The sequence below is a fragment of the Microtus ochrogaster genome, linkage group LG9 (genome assembly GCF_000317375.1).
Source record: "Microtus ochrogaster isolate Prairie Vole_2 linkage group LG9, MicOch1.0, whole genome shotgun sequence".
NCBI classification, from domain to species: domain Eukaryota; kingdom Metazoa; phylum Chordata; class Mammalia; order Rodentia; family Cricetidae; genus Microtus; species Microtus ochrogaster.
In genome coordinates, this window is record NC_022034.1 from 11,464,530 (window position 1) to 11,476,257 (window position 11,728).

Genomic DNA, 11,728 nt, shown 5'->3' on the forward strand with positions numbered 1-11,728 from the left:
GCCACCTTATTCCTTCAAGATGGAGTCTTTCATTGAATCTGGAGCTAGGCTGACAGCCATTAAGCCCCAAGAATCCTCCTGCCTCTGCCCATTACATCTCTGGGGTTACAGGTACACGTGTGGCTGTATGGTGCTTTCTGTGTGAATGGTGGGATCTGAACTCAGGTCCTCCTGCTGGTGCGGCAAGTGCGCTCACCCACTGAGCCATCTTCTCCAGCTCCCTTGGTGCTTTTCTGCTGCACACAAATCTGTGCGTGTGAAACCACATGCATGTACCACACGCAGCAGCAGCACCGGACCACAGGGCAGAAGGAAAGCATCCATAGCTGTTCCCTGTGAAGACCGGGGACGTTCAGGAAGCAGTCGGTCCCTCTCAAGCTGTTCATAACTGTCACAGTAAGAACCTACAAAGGACAGTTCTTGTTCTGCTCAGCTGAGCCCAAGATGCAGCAGGAAGACGAGGGAAGAGCAGTTGCCAAATGAATCATTTTTCCTCTAGACATGGCTAAGTCTGGGATGCAGGTGTGGGATAGGAAACGAAGTCCAGCTTCATTTCTGTTCTTGACATAACTTCGTGTAACAAGACCTCGAGAAACCTTGGAATGAGTGGCTCATATGTCTTGACTTCTTACCTTTCCTGTCCTCCTCAAAGTTGGTTTCTTGATGGCAGGAACCCTAGGAGCAGGTCGGCGGGGCAGGACTGGGGGCCCCAGGGAGGCCTCTGGCTTAGAAGACCCTTGGTCCCTCAAGGGCACGGCACCTGGGGCTGCTTCTGGGATACCTGAAACAAAGTTGCTCAGCTCAAGTACAAGGTGATGGAATTTAGTACACGATCTAATATTTACAGAATCCATATCTCAGCACCATATTAATCCAGTGTTTCCTTCCAGCTACAAAGGGGGCTTTAGGGGGAGTGAGGACCAGACAGCCGAGTCTGGCCCCAGATTCACAGTCACCTTCACAAGGGTGGGGGCTGAAGAAAGATCAGCAAGACCCTGATACCATACAGAAAGTGCCAGACGTGTCTCAAGGAAGAGGACCCACAAAGCACTGGAACCTCAACAGGGGCATGAACAAGATAGCGTCACGTCAATGTGGTGGGCAGACTTCAGACCTCAAACCTTGCTAATGTGTTTGCTCTTTATCTTTCACTGAGATAAAAATTCATCCACCTTAACATTTACCCGTTTTAATGGTTTTTAATGCATTCACCATCCAATTCTACAACAATTTTGTTCTGCCAAAAAGAAACCCATTCCTTGTTCCTCCTTACAGCTTTGTCTCTGTGGATCTACCTGCCATGGACATCATGTATGTGACTAACACAGTATGTGGTCCCGTGTCTCTATGGACATTGTGTACACGTGGAGTAACACAGTATGTGGTCCCGTGTCTTTGTGGACATCATGTACATGTGGAGTAACACAGTATGTGGTCCCGTGTCTCTATGAACATCGTGTACATGTGGAGTAACACAGTATGGGATTCCGTGTCTCTGTGGACATCGTGTACACGTGGAGTAACACAGTATGTGGTCCCGTGTCTCTGGGGACATCGTGTACATGTGGAGTAACACAGTATGGGATTCCGTGTCTCCATGGACATCGTGTACACATGGAGTAACGTGGTATGTGATTCCGTGTCTCATTTCTTTCACTCAGCTTAACATTTCCAGTCTACCCTCACTGTAATATGTGCCGCTACATTCCAATGACTAATACTCCGCTATATGAACATACTATATTTTTTATTCACCCCCCCCATGCCATGTAATCCTTCAGCAATGTTCCTCAGGTTTCTAACCCAGGCCCTCTGCCCTCCTTTAGTATGTTGCAAATTCCCAAGTCAGATGAATGCTCTATAATAACCCACTTGGGCAATTATAATATACCCGTATTTCTTTACAAAGGGCATAATCTTTCATCTCCAGAAGAGATTCTGGATTATTGCCCAAAATCAAGCCGGCGATTGTTAGGAGCAGTGACGAGAAAGAGCGGGAGCGAGTCCAGGTAGGATAACAAGGGTTATGTGAGGAGACAGCACAGACCATTAGCAGGAGGGTTGCGGGGAAGATGGCCCAGCCTCAAATACAGGATTTGTTTACACTTGGCAGGGATTTAAATGGTGGCTTTTGTTCGTTTGCAGCAAGGACATTTACACAATGGTCCTTTGTCACCCAGCTGGCAGAATGAGTTAGTTCTTGCAATTCTAACCTTTTCCTAAATATGTTTACATTAATATAGTTATCATATACAGAGGGGCAGAAGTGCCACACTGCACTTGTGGAGGTCACAAGACAACTCGGGGTGACCAGTTCTCCTTACCCTACGTGAGTCCTGGGGCTGAGTTCATATCAGCAGGTTCACTGGCCCAACAACATTAACCTTTGTAAAAGTTCCATTTATTTCTCTCTAAAATATTGCCTAATCATCATTGAGTTACTTTCTATATACTTCCTGAATTTTGAATATGTAATGTAAAAGAAAAATATATCAAAAATAAGTAAACAAAATACTAATGACTACTTCCAATTAACATTGCATTGAAAAATGAAGTAAAAAAGAAAAGAGAGGAAGGACGGAAGGAGAGAAAGTAAGGAAGAAAATAAGGAAGGAAGGAAGGAAGGAAGGAAGGAAGGAAGGAAGGGAGGGAGGGAGGGGAAAGAAAGAAAGAAAGAAAGAAAGAAAGAAAGAAAAGAAAGAAAGAAAGAAAGAAAGAAAGAAAGAAAGAAAGAAAGAAAGAAAGAACACAGACCCAGGTCTTCTAGGCCACTATCAGTAAGAGGATAAAAAGGGACTTGGCCCTCCCGTTTGGCCAGGGAAGGCGGTTGCCAAGAGATCCTACCTCTGCTAGCTTCCAGGAGACACCGGATCGCTGCTTCTGCCTCCTGAGCATTAGTGGTCTTGATCTGCTTGACGTTGTATGGTTTACTTATTCCAGTTCTAGCTTTGGGCTTGAGGGAAGAATCGGAAAGAGACATGGATTAACAGAGGCAGGACAGCGTGTGCATTGCCTCCCTGTCTGTGGAGGCGGTCTGCATGGGAATGTGAACTGTGCAGAACCCCATCAGATGACGGACACACCCCCTAGGTCTAAACCGCTTCTCCTAAGAGCCTTCTCTACCCACCAAGAAGAGGGATACAGTAAAGGTCAGAGTCAAAGACCTTCAGCTCCCAAACAGGGTGATAGCGGGGCCTTCGCAATGTGGGCTTCCACCGCAAGGCAGAGCTGGGGAGCAGTCTTAGGCCGTGCCTTCCACGGTCTGTGTGAGTATGAAAATCCCTCCCAGATTCATGTTTCCCGACAGGACTGTCTTCCTCTTCACTCAGCTCCTGGGTCACCTGAGAGCCACTTTCATTACTGTACATCCTGGAAACCAGTCAACATCTCAGCCTGCCTCGACTGCCTATGCCAGCCTGGCCCAGCTTGCCAGCCTGTACATCCTCCTGGGCACATCAGCGCAGCCTTCCCTTCCTTGCCACCGACCCTCGCCTGCATGTCCATCAGCAGTTTGGGACTCCCCCAGATGAGCCCCCTGCCCTCTCTCCCCTTGCAATTTTTCAGAACCATGCTTTGGCAGGATTCAGGCCCAGTGGGTCTCTAACCTGACACCAACATGGAGAAACACATCTGACCTTTTCCTGTTCCCTTTGCCACTAACTGCTCTATAGCGCTAGACAAAGCTAAGAACTGCAAGGGAGCCTAAGAGGGGTCTGGGAGTGGGCAGTTTGCTTTGTAGGGACACTGGGGTGACTTATCCCAGCGTCTTCTCCTACAGCACAACCACCTAACAGTCCTGGAAAGAAGATGCAACTAAGCATTAGGGGTTTGGGGAATGAGTGATGGGCAGGGGGAGGGTTAAGGAGACAGAGGTACATATTCCTTGAAAAGGCACTCCACATGATCTTGGGGTGGGGCACCCCTTGACGTGCTAACCACTTCCCGGGGAGCCAGAGGACTCACTGGTTGCTGAGGTGCTCCTGGAAGGAGCTTCGCAGTCTGCAAGATTGAATACTGCCCGTGGGTGCCCGAGGAGATGGAAACATCCGAGGCTGACTTTTTCACCACCAGGCCAGCTGCGGAAAGGACAGGCAGTCAGCTTCCGCGGCTTGGTAACACGGTAACAAGCTACAGGAAGTTGGGAGGGGGCAGCGGCAGAGGCAGACATAGCCACGGTCAGGAGTACAGACTCACAAGCCATACAGAGTGCTCCCAGGCAGGCCCCATAAGACTCCAAAGTTTCTCTTTGGGGCTGTGGCTGTGGGTTAGCAGTAGAGTGTTCACACAGCATAGACGAGGCCCTGGGCTCCACCACAAGAAACAAAGCAGGTTTTCTGTCTGTGAGAGCTTGGCCTATTGGCACAGACTGTCTAGAGAAGCAGATCTAGAATACAAATCTAAATCTAACACACAGGGGGTTCTAATCTGACATACAAACCAATTGATTTTTAAGTGGATTAAGACATTATTATCAGGACCAATTATTTCAAATGTTATTGTTTAACAATGGTTTTATGTGTGTGTAGGTGTGTGTACAAAAGCGTGTGTGTGTGTGTGTGTGTGTGTGTGTGTGTGTGTTTGTGTGTGTGAGGGCACACGCATGCCACAGCACATGTAAGGACAGAGGGCGGTCTGGGGTATCGGTCCTTATCTTCCAACTGGTTTGAGACAGTCTGCACTGCATGCTTCAGGGTAACTGGTTCTCAAGGTTCTGGGGATTCCCCTACCTCCTCTTCCCATTCTGTGTTAAGAATGCTGGGCTTAAAGACGGCACTTGGAGCACACCGGCTTTTACACAGATTCTGGTGATCTGAGGTCCACAGAGCCCACTGCAGAGGTCATCAGGCTGTGTGACGAGTGTTTTCCCCACTGAGCCATCTTCCCAGCCCCAGAACATTTGCTTGCTTGGTTTGTTTTTTCTTAATATTTGAGAGACAATAAAAGTCCTAGAGTTCTCAACTCAGAAAGAAAAAGGTTACCTTTTGCTTTTAGCCATTAATGTCTTAGAATATTTAATGACACAGTCAGTGGAATAAAAATAAATGACCTAGCAAAAGTGATGACTATTCATTAAAAAAAAAATTGTCAGAATTAGGGATTGAGCTTCACGCCTCATGCAAGTTAGGCTAGCACACAGCCCCACCAGCCCTTAAACTTTTTCTTTGGACATAGTGTATAGATACCCATGTATAGTTACATGGGTTCTAGTGAAAAACAATGGAAGTCTTTTGATGAAAACTGTTACTTGTAGGTAGCCAAATAATTTTTACATCTTGATTCTTCTCTATAATTCTTTATTTTTATTAAAGCTCTAAAATATTATGATTTCTAAATTTTATTAATGTAACTCTTAAGTTATTTTTTGAGACAGTCTCACTAAGGAACCCATACTGGCCTGGGCACACTCTCCTCTTGCTGCGGTCTCCCACCCCAGCACCTTATAAACGCAATATTCAGTATCACTTCTATTTCCTGAGTATAAGCCCACAAAAGCAAAGAGATGCTGCTAGCTCAACACTGGTTACTGCTCTACGTTAGCTTCGGGTGAACCCGATTTGGAAAGGAATGGCTTAGAAAAGTCTGTGTTTGACTGCCGCAGTTTGGGGGAAAGTAAATCATAATGGCGTAGAACAGAGACAAGTCAGAAGCAAGCCACAAGGTTATTCTGGGGTTAAGGCAAGTTTGATAGGAGAAGCATTGTCAGAGGAGCTGGACAATGCAATCTCTCATCCTAAGAGAGCCTGCATCAAACAGGGCTCATCCCCAGAGCGCCAGAACAGGAGCGAAGGGGGATCGCGGCTTGGGCTAGCGGCATGCATGCTCGGGTCTCCGGGTGAACCAGAGTCCTCAAGGGCCTGTCTGGGCATCTGTCAGGGAAGCAAGCACCTGACTGAAAGGCTAGGGAAATTCCCTCAAAGGGCTGCAGCCATTTCTACACACGGTTTCAAATGTAAGGTGTCTGGAAGCCAAAGCCAAGTTCCTGGAGGAAGAGCTTTGGCACGGCTTTGTTTCGCACACCCTGAGGAACCAATGACCTCCAACATGGGACATGTCCTAGACGTGGACAGTAAGGTACCCGGGAGGGGGAAGGGGAGCATCAGAAGGGACTCAGCAGGAGTCTACAGCTGTGTTTTCCATAGCGGGAGGTGTGTGGTTAATTCCCAGCAGGCACGGTGGCAAGCTCAGAGCAAGCAAAGTCTTACTTGGAGGGGGGGGTCTCTGTGGTGGGTGAGGTGGCCGAGGCCTATTGGGGACGGACAGGGACCTGCTTGGAGAACGGTGGCGAAAATCCCCAACAACTTCCAGCTCCTGCTTTAACTTCACCAGGTCAGCGTCGTCTGGAGGACATGGCAGCTGTGAGAAAGATGGTCTCTTCCCAACGCAAGGTTCAGAAATGGCTTTGTGCACAGAGCACGCCAAGGGAGGTGCCATGGGATACCCAGCTAGGCCGGTTCAGATGTGAGAGCCCTCTGCGGGGGGGGGGGAAGGGGGTGTATGCCCAATGCCTGCTTGGAACACTCAGTGAACTCTGGGCCTGGTTTACCAGACTGGAGAAATCCTGGTATGTTTTAATGTATAGACCCACTTCCTTTCAAAATGACCAGCCAACACATCTACACAAGTAAACGACACAGTGAAACCAGAGTTACTAAAATTCACCCCCCTCAATAGGGAAGAGCTTAATTCCTCATTCTAAAATGTTTCTACTGATTTGGAAGCTGAGAAACATCTCTTCTTTGTTAGCCTAGCACCGTGGATACTAGGAGCTTCATTCAGCTAGCCATGACTGGCCTGGGACATTCCTCTGAGCAGAACAGAGAGAAGACCAGAGGAATGCAAAGGCCACAGACGCTGACCCTGTGTCAGCCACTGTCTGTGTCACACTGTCCCACACACCTGGCCAAATCGGAATATTTATGGCAGACTCAGCAATTCAAAAGGTTAAGACCAACCAGCGGTGCTAGAGCGGCAAGCTACCGATCAGTTCGGGGGGGGGGGGGGGGGGGGGGCGGGAACATTATCTAATCCAAGGAACATGAGGGTAGGCAGGTCTTTGAACCTCTCTTGACAAGGAAACACCTTAATTCCCTGTCAGCCACGCTCTATTTCCAGCCCTAGCTCAAGGATCCTGTGGGCTAATGCTTCTCTCCAGTTAGGGGCAGAGTGACTGATGGTGGGGAATTCTGGATGGATCAGAGTCTACTGAATCTAACACTCGACCATTTAACCCAGGATACGAATTCATCCCCCATGCCCCCTTTTGCTCTCCCTGATTCTAAACTGTATAATATGACATCATGTGACTGAAGAAGGACATCAAAGTGTCGAGACTGAGCGTGTCTCTTTGGGAGTCCCTGAAGATTCGAAAAGTATTGGGGGACAAAGTCACAAATGTCAAACAGCTTCCAGAGAGATGTGGCCCCTTGAGTACATAAAGGCAACAGGACCAACATCTCTGGGTAGGCGTGTTACACAAACAAACACCGTAAAATGAATGAGCTAGAGGAAACAGGTGTGTAGCACGCGGAGCCTTCCCAGGGCCAAGCTCTGTCACTCTATGCTGGATGACCCTCTCCTGGGACCTATGCACTTGACAGCAGACCTTCAAGAGCAAAAGGGGACACTGCTCCAACCCTACCCTGGGAAAGCGGGGGAGGAGCTACCTTTGTACGTTGGCTGTTGCTTCTTTTTAGTTAGTGCTGGAGATTTGCTGACAGGGGCTGAGGAGCTCATGACATCGGGAGAGTCGTCGCCACCAAGTTCACCGTCTGAGACCACAGGCTGGCCAAACTCATCCACTAAATAATCATCGTCGTCTTCAAGAACATCCCCTTTGAGGAAGAACAAATTGCATGAAAGTCATCAGGGCGCAGCAAGCAGCCCAGCCTTCCACCAGTGGGACTGTCTTGCTGGCTGTCCATCTGATTGGCTTGCGGATGTCTTTGAGAAGGTGTCTGTGGGGATGCGACCAGAGAGGATGTGGGGGAGGAAGAACTCATGCAGATCCCTAGGCCTGGAGGCCCGACTGGAATAAGATGACACTGGTATTTTCTCCTGCTTCCTGTGCCCTGCGGGGAGCGGAGTAGCCACTCTCACATGCTTCCGTACCACAATGTTCTTGCCTTGCCAGAGACCCAGATTCAATGGAACCAAAGGCTATTATCCAGTTAGATGTGTGTCAACACAAGCTGGAGTCATTAGGGAAGGGGGATCTCAGTTGACAACATGCTTCTGGAAGATTGCCTGTAAACAAGTCTGGGGACATTTTCTTAACTGATGTGGTTGGCCTGGCCAGGGACTCATGGCCCTAGATGTTATAACAAAGGAGGCTGAGCAGGTCCCGGGGAACAAGCCTGTAAGGAGCATCCTCCGCAGCCTCTGCCTCAAGCTCCTGCCTGACTTCCTTCAGAGACGGACTGTGATGTGGTGCTGCAAGCTAAAACAAATCCTTCCCTTCCAAGTTGCTTTGGGTCATGGTTTTATCAAAGTAGAAGGAATCCTAATGAAGACAGCTATGGACCTACGAACCGTGACCAAAATGCAGAATTCCTCCCTTATAAAGGAATTTGGACACAGTGAAGCCAACATAACTACCACAAGAATTCTATGGCCAGGTCCCTAGGCCAGCTTCCCACCTCAGTTCATGCCCATTGCTAACAGCCTCTAGGCCTGTTAATACACATGAGGACATCTAGCCCCTTTCCAGCTCCCCGCATCGTCTCCATATGTGAACACTGGAACACACGAATGTGACCCACCGCTGTCACACAGAGACAACTTCCACACTTCCCGTGCCCTCCGTAGCCTTTGTGAGGTGGGGTTTTGGGCGAGCTTCGCCCATCCCTCACCTGTCCTTCCTGTCAGGGTCACTCACCTTCTGACTCATAGTCCAGACTCGTGAAGTCAAAGTTCTCCTCCAGCAAGCAGGAGTTGGCGGTGGGCGACACGGGGGCCATGCTGTCGCGCTTCCGGATAAGCTCCTCCCTCAGGCCCTTCAGCCAATCTTTGGTTTTCGGTCGGATCTTCACGGCTCTGCCTTTCACCTGGGAGGCCAGCCGGCAAGCAGGAACAGAGAAAAGTCACCAGTTTCCTTTTTGAAAAGTCACAGCTCTCTCTCCCAAACTGTGCATTCATGACAATTTGCTAAGGAAACCCAAAGTCCGGATCCCAGGTGAGCTCAGTACAGCTCACACGTAGACATTGAATGAACACCTCCAGCTTTTCATTCTGTGCAAATTTAAACCAGGATCATAGCAAAATGGGACTAAGTGTGAGCTGCACGCCCCATAACAGTCTCAGGAGGAAGGAGGGAAGCGCTCCCCGTCAGGTGGGAGCGGAAACCCACTGGGAACCCCAGTTTCAGCTTCTGCCAGTGGGACAGGCCAGCTCCAAGACACAAGACCCAGATGGAGAATCTGAGTCGTGACGCACTATGGTGCCAACACAGGCAGGGCAGCGGCCAGTGGAAATCATGGCCGTGTAACTATGGGGACGGGCCAGCTCTACACCACAGTGTGACTGAGAGCCCCTCACCTTCATGCCGTCCACGTCCAGCACACTGAGAGCCGAGTGGCTGTCTGCGAAAGTCACCAGCATCTGCCCTTGGTTGATCCTGCGATAGGGATTAGCCAGTCAATACTAGAATATTTAATGTGGCTCTCCCGGACCCCACGGACACCCCAGAACATACATCTGAGCAGTGGGTTACCTGACCAGAATAATCGTCCCATAATTCCCCAAAGTCTGCATAAGCTCTGTGCGCAGGTCCTCGGGAAATTCATTTTTCTCTTCTAGGGTTGGTGACTGAAGGTTCACAACAACGGTGGCATCCAGCGGGCCTTGGACAGAGGACACTTCCTGGAAAACCCTCTCCCGGGCTCCCACGTCCACCTCCTGCACCTCCACCTCCACGATGGCCAGCACAGGTCTGTGTTAGACGGGAAAAGGAAACGGTGGAGAGCCGTTGGCCTAGGCAGGTGTCTCATCCCAGCCTCTAACCTGCCCATCCCCCAGAGCTGTTAGCTCATGAATCTGGACTGCCAGCCCTAGGCATCACACTCTGCTGGAGCACAAGCTCGTCACATGACTAGATGGCAATCCATGCTAGGAGTCTCAACACATGGTTTCTTTGGGTTTATAGAGCTCATTTCTAAGGAAACACCAGAAATTAGGATAAAGATTCCCACAAAGACTGTTTCCCCTTGACACTGCTGAGGGGAGGGATAAAAGAATCGGGGCCTAACATTCTGACTTGCTAGCCTACCCAGGATTACGACTCTCCTCCTCCTCCCTTCCTTTGAAGAACCTTATACAGTTCTGGTAGCAACTGCAGGAGAATTAAACCTCCTTTGCTTGTACCATCTTATGCTGCCACCTTCTACCGTTTCTGGCAAGGTATCCCACAGGCTAGCATATCCCCTCAGAGGCTATCATCAGACTGTCCTCTCCCTGCCGTCTGCCATCTCCTTCTGTTCTTAGCCCACAGCGGCTGAGGGTAAATGACATCTGGGAGTGTCTAACAATTTGAACCCAAGAAATAAAAACCATACAGTATTCACCACAATGCAAATACTGGATGAAAAGCAACATCTACAGGTGAGTGGGTCAGTCCCATGGCTCTGCTTACAGCTGGACGGTGGGTGCAAAGGAGTGGACCAGATCTGTAAGCTGCACAAGACTCCAGCTTGAAAACTAACGGGAAAGCCAGCTGTGCAGTGGAACAGCTGGGAACACTGAAGATACAACATTGTGCAGGTTGTATCTTTGAAATTTCCATAAATGACATCATTTGTGATATAGAGCAATGACAAAATGCTGACAATTATTACCATTAATTATCCCCTCTGCACATGCGCGCACACACACACACACACTCCTTCCAATCCTCACAGGGACACGTGTTGGGATCCTATGCAGAAGTGGAGCCAATGCTCTCACCAGCCAGGGCCATACCTGTGATCAGATGCTTGGAGCTCTGCACGGCCGTAGTACTTGAGAGTTCCTGGAGACCAGGTGTGTCTGATTCTGGTGTCGCCATCTAGATCACTGTCTAGAAGGTTGAGTTCTCCAGCTGCTCATGAAGTTTCATTCAGGATGTCAACAGCCAACAGGAGACACAAAACCACATCAGTATCTACGAATGGATGTATGGCTGCCTGCAGCAAAGATCTCTGCCCCTAACCACCTTGGCCCAGGCTCATTTGCTTCCCTAGCCCCCACCCATGACCCTTGAGCTTGACATTTGCCTTGGGATGCTCTGTGGCTGGGGTGAAAACACCATGGCACCCTTTCACCCCCACCCCCGGCTCATGTCTGAAGCTAAGGACCAGGGCGCAGCAGTCCACCGCCTCTGAGACCCGCAGTCTTTGCACAGTGAGAGACACTGAGGTTCAGAAGCCAGAACTATCTGGCCCTGCCTCTCAGTACTCCGGGAGCATGCAGATGTTCTCAGACTAACCGGAAAGAAAACATCTGTCTTTTACCTGTAGCTCTGGTTTCCTGGCTTTGAAATCTCCATAGACCTCTCTCTTTGAAAGTGGAGAGCCTGTTTGTATTCTAGACTGCAGGCGCTCTGACTTTAATGAGATTCGCCTCCCTTCTAGGCATCAGTGACTTCAAAATAAACTTCACAATTAAGTAATTAAAAAAAATGAGTCTGGCTCATGTTCCATTTGTAATTGAGGCTTTAAGAGGTAAGAATCTTGTTGAAGAAAATGGGCTCGATAAA

General features: G+C 49.2%; 1 protein-coding gene across 2 annotated transcripts in view; it reads right to left on the reverse strand.

The window, feature by feature from the left end:
* The window catches only part of Synj2 (synaptojanin 2), a 100,118-nt gene that overhangs the window by 3,972 nt on the left and 84,418 nt on the right, over positions 1-11,728 (reverse strand). The window contains exons 18-26 of one of the 2 annotated variants that reach the window (XM_005363401.3): positions 10,954-11,071; positions 9,710-9,928; positions 9,535-9,613; positions 8,876-9,044; positions 7,665-7,832; positions 6,204-6,338; positions 3,964-4,076; positions 2,845-2,953; positions 633-781 (exon numbers count right to left, since the gene is read on the reverse strand). In XM_005363401.3, the coding sequence (XP_005363458.1) occupies positions 633-781; positions 2,845-2,953; positions 3,964-4,076; positions 6,204-6,338; positions 7,665-7,832; positions 8,876-9,044; positions 9,535-9,613; positions 9,710-9,928; positions 10,954-11,071 (1,259 nt within the window). The remainder of the gene's footprint in view (positions 1-632; positions 782-2,844; positions 2,954-3,963; positions 4,077-6,203; positions 6,339-7,664; positions 7,833-8,875; positions 9,045-9,534; positions 9,614-9,709; positions 9,929-10,953; positions 11,072-11,728) is intronic. The other variant, XM_005363402.3, reaches the window with a different exon arrangement.